The sequence below is a fragment of the Rhinolophus hipposideros genome (genome assembly GCF_964194185.1).
Source record: "Rhinolophus hipposideros genome assembly, chromosome: 2".
Taxonomy (NCBI): domain Eukaryota; kingdom Metazoa; phylum Chordata; class Mammalia; order Chiroptera; family Rhinolophidae; genus Rhinolophus; species Rhinolophus hipposideros.
In genome coordinates this window covers 60,918,796-60,939,323 of record NC_138048.1, presented here as the reverse complement: position 1 = coordinate 60,939,323, position 20,528 = coordinate 60,918,796, and the positions used below count along the sequence as shown (strand labels likewise).

At 39.3% G+C, this 20,528-nt stretch overlaps 1 protein-coding gene across 1 annotated transcript in view; it reads right to left on the bottom strand.

The window, feature by feature from the left end:
- The window catches only part of IGF2BP2 (insulin like growth factor 2 mRNA binding protein 2), a 143,224-nt gene that overhangs the window by 29,529 nt on the left and 93,167 nt on the right, over nt 1-20,528 (bottom strand). The window contains exons 3-7 of the mRNA XM_081070874.1: nt 9,737-9,785; nt 8,607-8,658; nt 5,058-5,121; nt 2,849-3,121; nt 836-970 (exon numbers count right to left, since the gene is read on the bottom strand). Of these exons, the coding sequence (XP_080927000.1) occupies nt 836-970; nt 2,849-3,121; nt 5,058-5,121; nt 8,607-8,658; nt 9,737-9,785 (573 nt within the window). The remainder of the gene's footprint in view (nt 1-835; nt 971-2,848; nt 3,122-5,057; nt 5,122-8,606; nt 8,659-9,736; nt 9,786-20,528) is intronic.

Genomic DNA, 20,528 nt, shown 5'->3' with positions numbered 1-20,528 from the left:
TTGAAATTGAGCTGTGGCATCTGGTGGGGGGGGTGCAAAAGCCCCAAACAGAGTAAATAATTCATAAGTGAAGGGTTAGAGTCCCTTATGAAATCTTGGAATAGAGTTGTAATGTTTTTCTTTTGAGGACTAAGACTTTGATCTTTTTGGTTTTGGAACACTCTTATCTAACATTATTTGCTAAATTAATTTTATATTCGATTCATCCCTCAGTGGTTTTCTATGAAAGTGCTACCAATGCCCCTAAGTGGATTTTGCCAAACTGACATAAAACCTTTTTTATTAATCTAACCCATTAACATTAATTCATTTGTAATACAAAGTCAATTAGTTTAGTAAGAACTGTATTTGCTCTTTAAATTGTTACAATGCTCAGGCATCCCAAGTCGTATTTTGTAAAAGAAAAGGAAGTAGGGGAGAAGGCAGAAGAAAAGTGGAAGAAAAATAAAGTCACCACTTGGATGCCAGTTTCTCTGACTTAAGGAAATGTAACAGTGCAAATGATGTAGGAGCAGGTGGCAAAAACCCTTTCCAGAACAGTAAATGATAGTTTTGATGACAATGTGCATTTTATACCTACTACCAGTGAGTGATGGAAGCATTAGAATCACCAAGAGAAACACACAAGTGGAGAAACAGCCACGTTATAGATGAGATGCAAAAGATCTGTTTCCCACTGTGTTCTCCTTGGGAACAAATTTCTCAAAAACAATCCTTCCCCTGCTCCCTTTAATTAATGTAAGAGCTACAACTTTTAAAATTTTTCTTGGGTTACATGAATGAGAACCTCGTCTTATTCTCTGTTGCGCGATCTGGACATTGCATGCCAACTTACAGTTTGGTCTCATCTGCCTCTTTCTGCATTATTTCAAGAATCATGCGGCATGCTTCAGAGGTCCCGTCTGGGGTGGCATGGATGGTGACGGGTTTCTCTGCAGCTCCAGAATTTTCCTTTCTATGGATGTCAACCCTGTAGGAAAAGAATCAGGCGCAATAGCACAGGGTCGAGTGGCACAGGTCCCAATCAGTCCCAAGAAAGCATCGCACCACCCACGTACAGCAAGGGCACAGACAAGGAAGTGCCATTAGCACGTCTGCTACCAGTGCCATTCTCCAAGAAGGCAGCAAGCAGTACAGGGGCTGTCTTATGCCAAACTTGAATTCTTTACAGCTCCACTTAGAAGGGAATATTTCTTACAGGCACGCTGTGGGACAAAAGGCACCAAGCCAACTTGGTCATGAAGCCAGTTTGGTAAATGAAGTATTCTGTTATCTCGCAAATGATCAGAGACGTGAAGAGTAAAGTGAGCAGGATAATATGGCACACTGGCACAGTGCCAGTCTCTGAACTGATTGCAGCTTTTAAAAGCCATATGTTAACCTAAATCCAAACACCAAATTTAAGCAAGCGTCATGTATTTGTCTGTGGATAGGAAACAGAGGCATGCACTTTCTCTGCCTAAGTTTTGATTTCCTTGCCACTGGCAGCCTGCCTTCTTCCAGGCTCTTAAAACCAATGGCTCAAAAGCTTGATAACTTCATCAGACTTCTTTGGGTTGAAGTGGCCCTACTTGTTTTTGTCAGCTTTCAAAATGACATAATTGATTGTATCCCCCTTTACTTTGGCTGTTAGAAAGGCCAAATCCAAATCTTTGGTCTACTTTTTAAAAAATGGGCACACACTTTGAGAATTAACCTCACTTCTGTTTAAACTTGTTGCATTTTTAAAGCCACTTTACACAATTCTGGGAAGAAAAAGACATATAAATAAAGATCACTTTCACAGTGAAGCAAACTTGGAGGGGCAGGAAGTCTGATTTTAAAATAAAAGGATCACCAGACAGTACTTCCCCTCTCTATTATCTCTTCTAAGGAGAGTTACTATGGGACCCAACTAAGTGTCCATTATTTGGAAGTAACTCAGATACTTTAAGGAAAACAGTGTTTTCTCTTTCACAGTACGAGGCACTCAATACATGACAAGAATAAAAGGTACCAGTCGGGTAAGTAACTAGTATTTGTCAGTAATTTGGTGCTTTGCGATTTAAGTGCTTTCACAGTAAATTATTACATTCAATCTGTCTGATCGCCCGATTTCTCACAATGATCCTGGCTTACAGAAGAAACAACTGATGCTCTGAGATGCTAAACATTTTTTCCAAGATCATACAGCCGTTAAGCGGTAAAACTTGAACGTGGGTCCTTATCTTCCAGTGCTGTGCTGGCTTTATTACACCATGCTGTGGTCTTATGAATCATACGAAAATCAACAACCCCTCAAGTCATTTGCCCACTACAGCTCCTACTACCAGTGCAGGCTCCTTAAACAGACAGAAAACTAAATAGAAGGCTCATGTACTTTGTTTCTTACTCAATATAGCAGTGGTTCACCCACTTCCTTTATGTGGCGATTTGTGAGATTACCTCGGTGGTCTCAAAGAATGACCACCACCTAGCGCTTTGACTCAGGAGAGGGGTTAAGAGCTAAGGCAAGCGGGTTCTAGGATCCCACAAAGTTCAGCCCCATACCTCTGCTGTTTTAGAAACAGATGCATTCACAAGCATTAGTTAGCTTATAAGAACAATTCTTGGCTGTGAGGTCATTACCGCCTTCTTGGACCCTTCCGTGTTTCAGGATATGACCTTTCGGCAACTGGCAGGAAAGCTCATTAAAGCCGCGGCTTTCTGTTAGTCTGTTAATTGTTCTGTTTCAAGAAGCCACCGTCCCATACAGCATACTATCACCCACTGCTGATGCAAGCAAAAGCACATTGAGGATGGCTGGGCCGCCCCAGCACTCAGGGGGCCCCCTCAGAAGGAAGCAAAGGCAAGCCCCGGAGGCACGTACCGGGACTGGGTCTGCTTAGTGATGTTCTTTATGGTCAAGCCCTCCTTTCCGATGATGGCACCAACAAACTGGGTGGGGACCAGGATCCGCAGCGGGAAATCAATCTGTCTGGCCTGAGAAGAGCCCCCGGGGGCGTGGCCTTGCTCCCGGGAAGAGTGGTCCCCACGCTGGGCTCGCTGAGGGGGCGAAGGGGAGCTCACCTCTTCATCGGGGATGTAGGAAATCTTGAAGGAGTAGTTCTCAAATTGATGCCCGCTTAGCTTCTCGATGGCTCTGAAATGCAGCAGGAATAGGCGAGCTTTGTCAGAGAGTGCAGTCAGAGAAGACCCTCCAGTCAGTGGGCTGGTTCATTCACTTTCATTTACTAGTAGCCTATGCAAGGGCCAGTAATCTTCACTGAGGAGACAGCAGTGAGCAGTGAGACGCCATCTCTGCCCCCTCAGACCTTGTGGCTAACGAACAGTTATCACACTGTATAGGCCGGGGCAGGCTTGCTGTACAATTATGCATTCTGGTTTGTTTCACCACCCAAGGCTGTAGTCCCCTTATCAAAGACTCTGTGAATATCAGTATAAAATTATGACTCATTTTTTTTATCATTTTAATCATAATACATATTTATTATTGAAAATTGAGAAATAGATAAGCACAAATAAGAAAAAGTCCTAATTCATTCTATATCTTTATTTTTCTTAAATATATTTATAAAAATAAATATCATACATACTTTTTTCCTAACCTTTAAAAAATCATTAATGTTCCAAACATTCTCCAAATCATTAAATATCCTGCAATTTAATTTTCACTGGCCTTTTAACACTCTACTGGTTTGCCATCGTTTTTTGCAATGATCCTCTATTGTTAGATATATATATAATGTCCAATCTTTTACCATTATATACAATGTTACTCTGGGCACCTTTGCAACTACAACTTTGCACGCAGGATAAATTCCTAGTGGAGTTGTTGGGTTGGAGAGTATGCAGAATTCTAACATTGTTAAGTATTACCCAATGTCTTTCTGGAAAGGTTTCAACATTTATTATCCCAAGGCAGTTAAGATACCATTTATTTCCTTAAGCCCTCAAAAGCACAGAGTATTATTATCTAAAAATATTTATTTGATATGAAATAAATGACATCCCACTATTACATTTTTAAAATTATACATGAAATGGACCAATTATTTTACATGTTTCTGGCAGCACGTGAAAACAATGACCCTATTATACTAGGTTAATTTTTAGGGTTTGTGAATTTATTACCAAGCAATGTGTTCTGAATTCAATAAAAGCAACAAAGTAATGTGCACAGAGGTCCTACCTAAGTGGCAGCTGGAGAAGAACTGTAAAGGTGAGGTGTTAGTATATATCCTACTTACATTATGTGTGCAAAAGTCAGTAGCAAGTGAACTACTGCCTTTTTCAATGCAAAATTCACTTTCTGAAAACTCGGTACATGAATGGGGTAAATATTATGTTCATGTGTGTTGAAACCTTGAGGAAGAAATAAAACTATAATTCTGGATGTTTAACAAAGGTTATGTCACATCCATGAAGAATGACAACATGTGACCACATCTTCATTACGATGACCTGATAAGCACTTCAAGGACCTCCTATGAAAAGGAACTTGTTTTAAAAACCTCAATCCCATGTCCGTTAACAGCCAAGCTCACAATTAACCATCACTGAAGCAATGGAGTCATGAATGGAGACTAGGGAGTGAAGGGGGACCAGGAAAAAGAACCCCAGCCAGGTGTTCCTTGAGGAACCATGACCCGACAGTTCTCCTCGCTGTTGCTATCACTGAGGTGGACTCCCTCCTAATGTTACAGAGAGGACAAGTTTATGTTTTAGTGTCCATCCAATTAGTGTAGACAGAAATAGGCTTGTGCTTCTTCCTCCCGGGGCATGGAGGAAAGTCAGGTAAAAGTGGCTCCCAGTGGTTGGCAAAGCAGAGTCCAGGCAACAGTGTCACAGAGCTATGGCAAGACATGGCTCCCACCTTGGTTTTGATGCTATGGCTCCCCATTTTTCAAGACAAAGTCTCTATCTAGACAGCAAACAGACATCCTGGTATAAATGCCCAGGAGTTCCACTGACACGTCAAAGAGCTGCATCTTTTCAGAAAAGGTGTGGAGACACAGGACTCAGTGGAATTCAAAGACAAACCTCCAAAAAAACCCAAAAAGTCCAAATCTACTTACGTTTTTGCTTCTTCTCTTGTTGCATACGTGACGTTGACAACGGCAGTTTCTGTGTCTGTGTTGACTAGGAAAGAAGAGAACACAACACTGTCACAGAAAAAAAAGCTGTCATCCTCCGGCTCAACGTAAACAGATTTACTTCAGAGAAAAATGCACAAAAAAATTCACTGCCCTAACTCGAGAGTTATTTGAATCTCTAACTTTATTCCTAGTAATTTGTAATCAATTACGTCTGTGTGTGTATATACTTTGTAATCAATTGTATGTAAAACTCATAGCTATATTTTCACTTATTTTATAAACACTTTTGCATATGTGTATGTATATGTACATTCTTTTGGTATATTTTATTTTTAATGCCTGCATAAAATTGTAATAAATAAATGTGCCATGATTTTTGCCTAACTGTTCCTCAGTTATTGACAAATATGTTGTTCCCAGTATTTCCTATTCTAATATGGCTATTGTAATGCTGCTAAAAACCACCTTTGTTGCAAACATCATTTGATGTGTGTTCCTCTGAATTACTACTTTTTTAAGGCTAATCACAGAAGAAAATAATTGGGTAAAAAAACACAATGCTTTTAATGTGTATTTTCAGACTACCTTCCTAGAAGTTAGTATTAACTTATTGTACCACTATCAAGGTATGAGTTTTAATTGTTACAATTTGCATTTAGCTTTAAATAATTGGATATATGTATAAAATAATAAGAATTTTAAATTTTAATTCTTCATTCATTGATAAAGTTGAATTATTACTATTTCTGTTTTCCTTTGACTGAACTCCTTGACTGTTTCTGAGTTAAACCTAGTATCTGTGTACAATAAAGAAAGCTGACAATCCCAACTCAGCTAAAGGAGAGAACACATAAACTCTAAGAGTGGCTAATAAGAAATCACTCTTGTGAGTTGGCTTATCTTGGTTCATAATTGTTTGCCTCTTCTTTCAAAGTCAGAAGTTAAAAATAAATTCAAAAGGCAAGATAAAACTTTTTCAATCCAAGACAGTAAAAAGCAAAAATAATGGTTTTCCCCCAAACAAGCAGACATGACTAAATCAAATCATCCCTTTAAAACATCTAAACTATTGGGAGAGTTGGAGTTAACAATAACGTTAAGGATAATTCAGGAAAAACACAACAAAGCTGCTTCTCAAAGTAACAATAAAATCCTGTAGTGTAGGGATTCTTAATCGTAGATCACTCTAGAGCTTCAGGAATTCTACAAAGTGACTCTTCTCATCCCACCCAAAGATTCAAATTTGTGGATATATGAATTTTTCTGGTTTATAATATCCATAAGATTCTCAAAAGGGTTAAAGACCAGTGTTAAAAATATTGTTTATCCAATAACTTCAAAGTAGCCGCAGCCTTTGTGGGGAGAGCATGTGTAATCCTCAGGAAGGAACTGTCACTGAGACTTACATGTCATAAACGTGAGCCTAGCCCTGGCCTTTGCCCGGGGACTGTTCCAATTGCTCTCTAATTCACACTTACCCAGAGAAGTCTTCACAGTGCAAAACATGGGATGTGTAGCCAATAACCGTCCTCTCTCAGTGCAGACACAGAATGTGACAGAGGTTTCCTATCTGCTGCTTTCTAGTGCTACGAATGAGGCTGCACTTGGGTCCTTTCTCGCCCCGAGAGGGAGAAAGGACTGGATTTGACCCTTCTGAACAAAACTATCCACTAGGACTCTCAGATTGCTCTGATTTTGCTCTCATTTCTTAGTCATATTCTCTGTTCTTCAAAGATGTTTGTCTTCAGGAAATCGGACAGTTCTTTGATTCTGGAAAGAACTGAGCTCCATTCAAATAATTTATTTCCCTGGACATGAAAGCTCTATAAAGCTTCTTAAAAGTACTGGAAATGTTTTCCTGATGAGACAGGAATCACCTCTATAATAGAACAAACGCCCAACAATTCTATCATGTAACTGTGAGGCAGCTGGAAACCGTGTGCTCTCCAGGGCACAGGTGCCCTAGGAGCTGTGAAGTCCCCCAGGGACCTGAAATGTTTCCTTCTTGCCTGACCTTGTCCTGAATTTATAATATGGTCTTAGCTAGTCACTTTTATAGGTCCATGACTGTAAGGCCATTTTCCCTCCTATATTCAATCCTTATTAGAATGTCTTCTTTTCCATGATGAAGGAAATAACAAGAACTGAGAAACAGAATCCTTGTAAATCATGTCTTCTTTCTGAGCTCTTTCCCTTCACCTTTGGGCATGGGCAGTCAGCAGCATGAAATTGAATAATGATATTTTTAATATTCATGGAGTGGAGAACATCTGAATAATCACTATGTTAAAACTATTATATTAATTATGCTGTCATATAGAACACATTGCCTATGAGAAAATACCGTGTTTCCCCCAAAATAAGACCTAGCTGGACCATCAGCTCTAATGTGTCTTTTGGAGCAAAAATTAATATAAGACACAGTCTTATTTAAATATAAGACTGGGTCTTATATAAATAATATCATATATCATGCCGGGTCTTATGTTAAGTTTTGCTCCAAAAGACGCATTAGAGCTGATGGTCCAGCTAGGTCTTATTTTGGGGGAAACACGGTAGGTTCTCTGTGATTTTTTCCTACGTGAATCTTAATAATCCCTTGAGATTATGCATGACTCCGTTGTCTACAAATACCTTACACAGAATTTTCTTTGGGTGCTAACTATTCAGTGATATAGGAAGGGTAGAAAGTACTCTCCCCTTTTCACACATGTGGAGACTTAGTCAGTGAGGCTAAGTGACTTTTCCAAGGGCTCACAGTCCCTAAGTGATTTACCTCACATTCTGCTTTTTTGGTCAACACAAAAATAGTTTTTATTAAATGTTACTTCCTGTCATACAGGAGCTTGGAATCTACTTTTCTGGGACTCTTAAAGAGCTACATAAGATATCAGCGTTAAAATCACAGTATTTCATGTTTTAGAAGGTAAATAACAAGAACTGAGAAACAGAAAAAGCAGAAGAGTATGTATTTACAACCTGTTTCCAAGACAGCAGCTCTCAAACTTGAGTATACAAAATCACTTGGGAGTTCTTATTTAAAATACAGATTCATGAACTCTTGCCCCAGGGAATCTTACTCTGTAGGTCTATGGTGAGCCCTAGGAACCTGCATTTTCATATGCACTCCAGGGGATTCTGTTGTAGGAGTCCAACTCCTGGAGAAACACTCAGTCCAAGACATTAGGGATCTGTTTTTCTTATCCAGGAAGAAGAAAGTTGTAAGAGTGTAAATCCAAGTGAATTACGCTTTTCCCAGCCTGACAGTGTTTGTCCAGTACTTGGGCACATTACAGAGTATTAAAAAATAGCCTGGAAATCATATTTCTTGTAAAAAAACAAGTTATATAGATATGGATAGATAGACATAGACAGCTCTCACACTTAGATATACAAACATACACTCTAGGAAGCTTGTGTCAAAAGAATCTTGAATTTACTATTTCTCCCCATTGTTGACCCAGCTTATAAGAACTAAGAGATAATATCCCTCCCAAAATTCAGTAGGCTGATTTCCTCATTTCTTACCTTGTTCCACATTCTCCACTGTCCCATACTGAGCCAACAGTCCATCCAACACCTGGAAAAGAAAGCTTCAATGTTAGAATGGAAATACAAGATCGTATTCCAAAAAATGGTACAGGGATAATATCCCCAGCAAATAAATTAAAGCAAAACAAGGATTGTTATCGGAATAATCTAATTAAATTGATATTTCAGGTCTTCCATAAAAAGAGTTAGAACTGAATAAATATGTGGGACTTTCCTTTGTTTATTGGCTCCCAAGTAATTTGTGGCACAGCAGAATTTCAGAGTCTTAGTAACTGTTAATCACATTTATCACAATGGTTAGAACCCACTCTTGAAATGAGAAGCAGAATAAAGTACAAGACTCACTTCTCTTTCTTGGAAGATTTAACCATTCTTCCTTCAGTTTTCCTCGAGGAATCTCCTTTCTTTTACAAAGCAAGGGGATGTGCATGCTTGACAGTTTCCATAATAAAACATTTTTTAAAGTAATGAGCATATTAGAATATTCTCTGTCTTTTATGACTATTTTGATTTCATTTGGGTTGGGGAATAAAACAGCAGGCAGTTTGTTTTTAAACAATGCAATAAGGCCGCTCCTCAAATTTTATCTTATTTTATTTTAAGGTAGCAATTTTATAAGAAGTTTTACAACCCAGAACATATATCTTAACTGTTACTCATGGCAATTAATTCAAAATAAATGAAAAAACTGCTCAAGTGAACAAAGAACCTTCTATTTTTATTGCTTGTCCACGGATTTTATTGTTTTTCAAAATCGTAATTTGGGAAGGTTAAAATCTTAGAAAATCATGAAATAAAAATCACAAAGCAGGTATACATTTTGTTTTAGTTCGCTGGTGCTTGGTGCTTGAGAAGACAGAACATGAGAGATCAAAATACACATCCTACAAGAAGAAAGGGACAGATATGACCCCAAACACATGACACACATCACAGTACTGAAAAAGGAAGACAGAGAACCCAGAGGATTTGTGGGCAAGTCTGAGGACCTCTAATTCCTAAGTGTGAAAGGGAACTAAGAGAGAAAATATCTTACTAACCCATTAAAAAGTAAGATGAGGAAAGACAGCAGGAAGACAGTAAATACAAAAGTGACCCTGGCTTACCTCCCACTGCAGATGAGGGGGGATGTTTCGAATCTGAATTTTCCTGCTCCTGTAAAAATAAAAGTACAGACATTCACACTTTCTCTAGGACACAGACTTAATCAAATAACAAAAACAGGCTAAGATCATAATTTGAGTCCATTTTCTCACTGTGTTCACCGAGGCATTAGAAAGTAGCAAGAGATTCCCATGACCATCATGTTTTAAGATTTTCAATCATTTTGGCAAAAAAATAAAAAACAAATCCAAGAAGTCCATACAAGCTAAAGAAACAGTTTAAATGTTTAAATTCAATTTCCTACCAAAGTAGTTAGAATTTAAATTGCCATACAGGTTCTAATTATAGAATTATCACCTTCCTCCTCAAAATATCGCCCTGTAACTGACCCTACCTAAAAAGTTACCTAGGCTCAAACATGATGGGTGAAATCACATACATAATGGGCTAAACAAGATCAAGTTTAGTTTACCTCTTATCTAACAGTGCAAATCTTTAAAAAAAAATTTTATTTCTGAATAAGTAATATAGTCATAATTCAAAAATTAGAATAACTATAGAAAGGTATACTATGAAAAGTCTTACCCCACTCACCCCCTTCCTCATCTTTTACAGAAAAAAAAACATTTTTACTTGTTGCTTTTGTGTCCTTCAGTTTCTTCATGCAAATATTTTAATAGCAAATACAAATAAAAATTCTTATTTTCCCCCTTTTCTTTCATAAGTATTTGCATATTCTACACACTTGCTGCATCTTTTTTTCCCCTAACAGTATCGTCTTGAAAATCTTCCTATGTTGGTAGCGTATACTCGTTCTATTTTATGCTATCTGGATGTATCAAAGTGTATTTAACCCATCACTATTGATGAACATCTGGGCCTTCTGCCTTTTTGTTCAGAGGATTTTTGTTTGTTTGTTTGTTTGTTTTTCCAGGACATCATGCCAGTCTAATAACTGAGTTATTTAGATGGTTTATTTTTATTTAAGCACTAAAATTAGATGGAAAAGGATAGAACTATGAGGATAAGTTTTGCATCTTTTGAGAATATGTTAGATGCTGGAAAGAAAACACAAATCAGCATTTAAATACGACAGAGGTCATTTTAATAGAAGGGCTTGACACTGAAATCCCATAAATATCCATTCTGGGGGTTGTAAGGGAAAGGATGTGATGACCACAGGGTACCCCCACTACTTTTTCTTTCCTGCTGGTGTCAGAGGTACCAAATAGTGGCTGTACAGACCACCTGTTTCTTCATGCTTTAAACTGGGCAACAGTCCCAGAAAGAGATGTTACGGTTCCTGAAGAGAGAGAAAAGGAGAGAGAGAGAGGTACACAGATGGAGGAAACGGGGAAACAGACAACAAAGTGCATGGGGGCTCCAGTTTTCTCAGATCTTGACTGAATGAAAGGGGCGCCCTTGCACAGATCCTATACACTAACTGTTTTGTCTGATTTCTCAAAAACGAGGTGACATTATTGCTTTACTAGGGCTCCTTAAATGACTATACAAGCCAGTCTGTAGAACTTCTAATCTTCTATCAGGACAGGACAGAAGAAAAAGAACCAAGAACTAATTTCTACCTTTACGCTATGAAGGCTCTATTCTGGCACTGCTTTTGGCAAGAGTCCATAGTAAAACTGCTGACAACACCCCATACAGTCGCTCCATGGAATGCTCCACGGAAGATGTCACAAGCCTAACTATTCACAGGGGGGGAAAAAATCAGAATTTGTAAAAAAAACAATTGAATATTTCCCAAGAAAAATACTTTTGTTGTCTCCAAGTATAAACATTGACCCCAACTGCTAACCAAGAATTTACTTGTAGAAATCCTATTGGAAGAAACTCCTGCATGAACACAAAGAGATTTGAACAAAGACTGCTACTGTAGCACTGCTTGTAAAAAAACAATCAATGATTGCAAAAAATCTATCCACCAAGAGGGAGAAAGTAATTCAGAGTATAGCCATAATATGGACCATTATACAGTTGTCAAAAAGAACAAAGTAGACGTATTTGCACTGTCACAGGGACCTCTTCCAAGCACGCTATTACAAGGAGAGCTAATTAAAGATTAAGTTGATCTTGTCTTTTAAGTGTACAAAACAAAACTATTAGGTTGCTGCAAAAATAATTGTGGTTTTTGCAATTATTTTTAACCTTCTAAACAGCAATTACTTTTGCACCAACCTAATACATGTTATTAAATTTGTGTATACCTGTAAGTGCACAGAAAAAGGCAACTAGCTACAAGTAGATCTCGTTGGTAAAATGGGCATGTACTTTTTATTTTAGCTACTTCTGTCTTACTTGCTTTCTAAAAAAATGAGAATGCACTTATGTCTTATTTGCTTTTAAAAATTCACAATGGAAAACTCCTACCAGGACTGCTTTTAACAAACATATACAAGACTTATTTTTTAAAAGTATACTGGAACCTGCTAAGTAAGAAAAAAGTGAGAACAAAACCCAAACACCTCATCTTTTCCATAATTAGGTTAGGTCTTCTTGAAATATTATTTGACAGAATATTAACTTATTTAGCAAATCCTTTGTTCACAGTCCAGATTATCCCAAATCCTAATTAATGGGACTAAAACATTAATGTCTCCCTGAAATATCTCATGTAGAAACTGCACATTAGGCAGTCAGTTCAGTAAATGGAATGTTTATTAAGCAGGAGTCTAGGAGAAATCATCTCTCAAAAGCTCATCTGCAGTATCTCTAATCTTAGAGCAGACAGAAAGGAAGAAAAAGAACCATGAACTAAATAAAAGGGAAATTGAGATCACTACAGTACAACCAATTAAACTGGAGTTCAATCAGGTCATTTGGGAGAAGATGCTGAGAGATTCTCTTTTAGGCTCAGGAGTGATGGGATCTCTGGAATCCATCTGCTAAGTCCCACAGCATCACCTGCATGCCATGACTTCTTGTCAGGGTACCCGACCCAGCACGCCTGTCCCCTTCTCCCTTGGGAGACTTCTGTGTGCGCTTCAAATCCCAGCTCACACCTACAGACACTTCCACGATGTCTCCAAGCAGAACTGCTTCTTCTGAACTCTGTAGCTCACTCTGTTATAGTTATTTATCTGCTGACACTGCCCTTCTTTGATTTCCTCAAGGACAGGCTCCTTGTTTACAGTGTCCTGTGCAGCACAAGATCAAGTGCATACAGTAGAAAAGGAGAATGTGGAATGCAATGGCAGCTTGGGGAAAGCACTGCCATTGCTGGCTGTTGTCAATTTATGATGTAGACGCCGATTCCCCTGACACCACCCAGGAAGGCAAACTGTCTATTTCTCCTTTGCCAAGTAGTCACGAGGAGACGAAACCGGAGTTCTTTTCCCTATTTCCTTTAGGAAAAAAACCCAGTGTTTGGCTCAGTCTCAAACAACAAATGTGGATCTTTCTCCCTTTGAAATCCATAAAAGTGTGCCCTGCTTTTTTTTAAAAAAAGTCAAACTTACAAAATAACTTAGGACATGATTGAGTATAAGAAAATAATTATTGTTCCTTTTTAAAAAGAATAATCTCACAGTTCCTTTATTTTAAAAAGAAACTCAAGCTTCTCTAAATATACATAAACGACATTTCTCACCCCTACTGCCACAGAACTATTACAGCAGTCTCCCAGCTGGTCTGTCTTCCATTTTGCGTTTCCCTCCTCTCCATCCATCCTACACTTGGCTGCCAGTGACTTTCTAAAACACAAATATGACTGGTTACTCCTGCCTTTTTTGAATGACTATCACCATGTCCAAACTCCTTTTCACAACCCTGTTACTGCCCCCCCTCTCCATCTCTTTATCGTTAAACACTTTTGCCCCACCAAACTGCTCAAACTTTGTGTGTCTACTCCTTCACCAAAAACAGTTTGTTATACCTGTAGTTTATATATGTGCCCGGTCTGAGCTTTCAACACTCTCAGCATTCTTTAAAAACAAGAGTAGAGGGCAGCAAGGAGCGTGGTTTTGATTTTTTTTTTTTTTTCCATTTTAACTGAAAGCAAAATAAGACCTACAGTCAAGTAGAGGGTGCCCTGTAATGTAGACACAGGCTCTTTCCCCGTGGCTTTGAGATTAAGGAACTCACAATTTCTTATTCTCATATACAAGTAAGCAAAGTGGGTTTTTTGTGGGGTGGGGAGGTGAAGGGGGGTGGGAAAGGGCAAGCTCAGGCCCCATTCTACCAGGGAAAGGGCAATACAGTTAACCCTTGAATAACACGGGTTTGAACGGCACGGGTCTACTTACACGCAATTTTTTTTTCAATAAACATGCAGTTGGCCCTCCACATCCCCAGGTTTCACATCCGTGGATTCAACTAACTACGGATCAAAAACTAGTATTTTCAATCCATAGTTGGGAATCCGTGATGCAGAGAGCCAACTGTATGCATTGTTCTACGCCATTTTACACGGGGACTTGAGCATCCGTGGATTTCGGTATCCGTGGGGTCTCTGAACCAATCCCCTACACATAACGAGGGACAACTAGAGTTCAATTTTGAGGCGACAAAGTCACATGCAGATTTGACTGTGTGGGGTTTGGTGCCCCTCACCCCCACACTGTTCAGGGGTCAAATGTGTAGTCCTACAGTCATCTGGCTTGGCAGGGGGATTGGCTACACTGGCTGATTCTATATTCTGGTTAACTGGTGACGGGGGTATACACATGCAGACCACCAAATTTTATAGAACTACAAAAGAAAACATACTTAACCCTAGCTCACCTAACTCTAATTTAGTTGATGGTTTCCCAGGCTCTTCAACACAGTGTATGTGCCTCAGGGTAGTTTTTAGGAATGATATCGTGTACTACCAATGCCCAGAGGAAACAGGAGGTTCCAACTGAGTGAATTTCAGATACACTAGATGTCCACTGTTAGGCATTTCAAGGGCCTTGCTGAAATTGCTTTGTGGTAGAATTTGTTGCTTAAAATAACTAGGCAATCAGCTGGGGAAATAAAATCATACTTATTTGTTGAGAAATCTCTGTGATTCTGAAGAACCATTTCACCTGTACTTAAAAATAAGTTAAATGCCTGCTTGCATGTGGGGAAGATAATGCCATAATTTTCAGGCATATGGTCAATTAGTCACAAGTCTGATCAGCCACCTTGGGAACTCTAATCCACACCTTGACCATGCTGAGGACCTGAATAGAGAACAAAGTTACCATAAATCGTGGGGACCCAGCTCATAGAATCTCAGGTTCCATTTGAAAATGGAACCAGCTAAGGCTTGTAGGATCCCCAGGTCAACTGCAAGAGAAGCAAGAGAGTCCCACGAGAGAGTGTTGGGGTTTAATGAGAGATTCTATTCAACTAGGTCCCCTTCATTTCTACAGCAATTCTGAACTCCATCAGATGACAGACACATGGTCCTCCTCTTGGAAGGAAATTACAGCACCACGGATTGTGCATTACCTGTAAGAGAGGCAGGTGTGCTAACCAACTCCAAGGACTGTGGCGGAGCAGAGACTGAAACCACCAGAGCTCTCAGCCATACCCCCTCTTCTAGTGCTACAGATTCCACTGCACCCCACGCCCTCATTAGTACGTGTTTGAGGCACTTTATCTGTTACCCATTCCTCATTAGTTCTGAAAGTTCCCCTTAAAATTTCTGAACATTCTGTGCAAGCGACATCCTGTACTATATTGAACTAGGACCGAAGGCTCCTCTGGGAGCAAATGAGTAACTGGTGAGAGCCAAATCCAATCCTCTATCCAACTGCCTGTTAGAGTTCTCTCTCTCTCTGTCTCTCTCTCTCTCTCTCTCTCTCTCTCTCTCTCTCTCTCTCTGTCTCTCTGTCTCTCTCTCTCTCTCTCTCTCTCTCTCTCTCTCTCTCTCTCACACACACACACACACACACACACACACACACACACACACACACACGACTACAAGTCAATAAAACAAATTGTTTAGTCACTTTGTTACAAAATTATTAAGAACAACTGCCTGCCTCTGCTTCTATGGAATCTAAACAAATGTAGCATAGCAATTGTTAGAAAATGAAATGTTTTCAATATAAAAACTGTTGAAAAATGAACAAAAAGAGGTTTTGGGTTTTTTGGGAGGGAAAAAACACATGATCCAAGTAAAGTTCTTGTGACTATTAGCAGTGTTATGGGCCAAATCGTAAAAGGATGACAACAGATACTGTGGTGACCCGCTGTAAAGGGTTTTGAGCCAGGAGAATTGCAGTTACGAACCCAGTAACCTCCTTTGCTCCATAAACTCATGTCCACAAAACAATAAACCCCAAGCCTCTCTAACACACTCATGCTTCATGAACATTCAGGGACAGGATCTCTTGAAAGTCCACTGCTTGAATGGCACATAAATCCGTGAACGTGGTAAGCAATAGTCTGAGGAGACTTTATACCTCATTTACCTCCTGTCCGTTCTCAAAGAGTCTACTGGCTCTTAAAAAGGCCTTGACTTTGTAAGAGGTTGCTAAAACAATGCTAGATTTCCCTTCTGAGAAAAACATCAGGGGTTCTTAACTTTTACTGAAAGAAGTAGAAGGACAAAGAGAAAAGCCAGTGGGATAATTAGATGATGATTAGCTACTTGTGAAAAGACAGGTCAGGCTGCTATTCCTGGGCAAGATGGTGGAGGAATTTCTCTACTGGGTTGGGGTAGTGAGTAGAATTTGCATCAAATGACCATTAAGTTTAGTTCCAGCTGCAGGATTCTACACGTCTTTTGAAAGGGGTATAAGATGAAGGTTAAAATCATTGCCTGTTAAAGGGAATCATTATGCTTGACTGTAGATTGAAACCACCATACACTGGTCTAGTGAAGCAGATAACCAGATTTCTCAGAGAGTTAGTATTTTAGCTCTTGAAAAAGGAAGTCAATATCTAAAATCTTGTCTTCTTTAATTCATACTCAATTTTTAGCAAAGGGGCTCCTTTTACTATAATAATGGTAAATAGAAGTACTTCAAATGAAGGAAGATTGAACATCTAATTATTCAGAGGAAAGCCTTAATATTTTTCTTTGTCAAAGACTTCTTTAGGAAATTCAAATAAAACAAAAACAAAAAGCCCTGACTTAAGAAAATTGCGACCGCTCTTATCAAAGATTGTGTACAATTCCCTACAGATAATACCATCTTTCCTATCCACCACCCCCCTCCTTAATTCATTTTGTGACAATACAGAGAAAGAAATACAGTTTTAACTTTAGTTTTACCAGAACTTCTCCATGGGCTTCACTGAACACTATCTCTTCCCCATCCTCCCAGTTATTTTATTTGATGAAGTCTAATCAAGTTTCAGAGATACACCTAAAACCACTCGTCACAGTGTTTTAAGCAGGAACTTTCCCCAAACCACCACTATTACTTACAGTTATGGATGCTCAGCATCTCACCTAAGCCTTAGCACTCCCCTATGAAGTAGACATTGTTATCCCCATTTTTCAGATAGGTAAACTGAGGAGTTGATAAGTTGTCTGAGTCTCACAGCTAGGGAGTGTTATTTTTGACTTGTGGTCTATAAGTTTAAATCTCTGCTCTTAAAATGTCTGGAACCGTCAATGCATCAATAAGAAAATTTATCTCATTTACATACTTCGGTTCAATCAACTTTGGACAAGATGTGCCCCCTCAAGCAAATCCTAGGAAAAGGGGTCTTAGGGATAAATTTCTAGCTTTTTCGTCTTAGTGTCAACCTCATGGCAGACTCTCTTACCAAAATCATCTCCTCCAGGAAAGGTTATTTTGCAGATTTCACCATAGTAGCTCACTCCTTGCTCCTTAAAACAATTTACTTAACTATGAATGCTTTTTAGAGAGGGTAACAAAAGTATTAACTAGTAAACTCCTTCACAGGGTCAGGGGACTCCTCGCTGGCAGTCAGGCTCTCCTGGCCCATAGCCGGGAGCTGCAAGCCTAATAAAGTCTTTGCTATTTTTATCACCGGCCCCAACCAGGGCTGTGCTGAACCTCATGGGGCAAGATAAAGTTTGAGAATCCTCCCCAAAATGTGGATTGCTGAAAGAAGAAGGGTGGAGTGAATCCCAGGCAGTTAGACAAAGTCCTCAGAAGGTGAGGACATTCATGTGTGCCTGAGCACAAACATGCATTTGGATCCAGACAAGTGAGAGATAAAGCTGAGCCTCTGCAAGTCAAAAATCTGCATGCCGACTTCCATCTTTTCAAGATCTAAATCAAATGAGAACTGAAAGCATTGTCTTTAATGCTTGTATTCTGCTGTGACGATTTCAGCTAACAAAATCAAACTGTGTTTCTAGAGAAGTGATTAATGACCCTTATAAGGACTTCAACTCATTATCTGTGATTAAGACTAACCAGGGTAAAAACAAATATTTACACGTCATAATTTGAGCCCAGATAAACATACAAACATGATGCTATACAGGTTATAATCTGAGTATATAAATGTTTGCCTTGTGTGGCACATGATAAATACAAAATCATCTTTGTAAAGGCAAAGGGAGCCATGCGTTTCGTCACCAACGACTGCCTTCAGCATCTCTTCGTTTTCAAATAATTGTCTGCTTTAGTTCTCCAAACAGCACTCGAATCTGTTCCCTGATTTCCTCCTTCCCCCTCCCTCCTTCCCTTCCTTCCTACCTCCCTGTGTCTTTTTCATTTTTTTTCTGTCCTCAGCCCAAGTAGCATCTAGAACACAGCAGGTGCCCAGCAATCAGCAAATTCACCAGAAGACTGTGCTGCTGACAGCTGGCTTCTTTTTCCTGGCCCACTCCAGCCCATATTCCATCTTCCAACTATAAGAAAAATACGTGCTTATTGAAGACACTGACTGGTCTCCAACCAAGCCAATTTCTTTCACTCCAGTTTATGCTCATCAGCGCAATACAATAGGCTGCTGACTGGAAAATGTAGAAGACATTTCCTGACAGAGTAGCCACCGCATACACTTCCTGTGATCAGATGTTGTGACTCATGTGGAGGTGGTATTTTTGTTGTTGTTGTTGTTTTCCTGAAGACAAGAAGTACAACAGCATGTTTTGGCAAACTGAAGAAATAGTTTCACGATTAAAAATTCAAGCCAGAAAAGCTTTGAGTCCTCAATGTCTGGGAATGAGTGATAAACCAACAGCATTTTACTTCTGAAAAGAGAGAACTATTCCCAGCGGTTATAAAAGACTTTGACCTGATTCATTATAGTCGTGATGATGATCAAGAAAAATTAATATAGCCCTAATGTAGCACCAAATACCGTCGGCAGAGATAGGCCGGAGAGGGTCAGCCAAATCACGTACTCCTTCCTCATAAGAGAACTCCCTCCCCATACCATGCTGAATCAAACGGCCTTCACCATCTCACACAACAGAAACATCTCAAATACGTGCTGACTGGGGTGGTGTGAACACCCCCAACTACCCACACCCAAATTTCTGACGGGAGGTTAAATACTGGGCATTTTATCTGATTTTAGAGAATAGAATGATTTCTGAGATTAAACGAAAAACTTTCCCAAATTCACTTAACAAATGTTCACTAAACATCTATTATATGTTAAGTACTTGGTTTTAGGTTCCGGGGTATAGTAGTGAACAAAACAAAAATGTCCTAGTGCTGCTTACATTCTAGGGAGGAAATAAACAATATAGACCTCAGCAACCCTTGGCACTCTCTACTTAATTTCAATGAAACAATACAACGTTCTGTAGAGTTGGTTCCTTGAGCCAATGAAATCTTCAAGGAAAAAGGCTATCACTGCTGTTTCCTTGCTTGTATTTTTAGGTTTTAGCTAGAAGTGAACCAAATATCTTTTAACACTTATTTCTGCACAATTTCCTTATCATGTAATTGCAGCTAGCAAATAGCAACACCCAAGTCCTTGCTTCAAGCACCATGGGAAGTTCAAGTTGGGGCAGGTATTTCTGGGTTTAACAGCAGTGGGATACCTGCAGTGCCACAAAGGGGTGCTGGTAAAGCTTTCCTTGTCACCCAGGGTTTGCCCCTTGGCACTTAACCCCCTGATTTTCCTCTGCTACACGAAGGGGTGCTCTGGAGAAAGTAAAAAAGATCACAAGGAAAGTTATTTTTCAAAATTTGGAATCAGAAAAATAACTTCTCACGTAACACCCATAAAAAAATAAAAGCACTTCACAGGATACAAAGGAAAACAAATCAATGAACATCTTTGATATCTCATAAGGTGCTGATGAAAAAAGAAAATCATAAGCTCTTAATGTTACATGATTTGAATACAACGAAATCCACTTTTTAAAACCTTGAAAAGAACCAATTTTGAAGATGGATGGATGAGCTAGGGAAAGATGGCATATAAATTATTCTTATTTTAAAAAGGATTCATCATCTTAATGAGGATTCATCTTAAGATCCCTTTACATCAATTCTGAAAAGAGGCAAATTAGTAAGGAGATAACTCCAAATATACAAATTTGATTTATCGCTAATTTTGGGAGACTAGACTTACACAGAGAAATGTGTCCAGTCGTGCTCATAGAAATGTGACATTCCTGCACTATCTTTCCTGCACGGGGCACATTCTATCCCTGCACATCCACAGCTTCTCACCTGGTGACGAGTGCACAGCAGTCGCCCAGTAAGTTTGATGAATGAATGCATGTACACGACAGGGCTAATGTCTCTGGTGCTTAAACAAGGAATTCCTTCCAGCTGTTGATTCACATTCTCTTCCCGGTTCCCTGTCTTACAAAGACAGTAAACAGAGCACCTGTCTCCGCTGGTTTCTGCCTTTTCATCACTTCCTCTCCAGCCAGCACCATTAGCTGGGCGGGCCCCGCAGGACCCA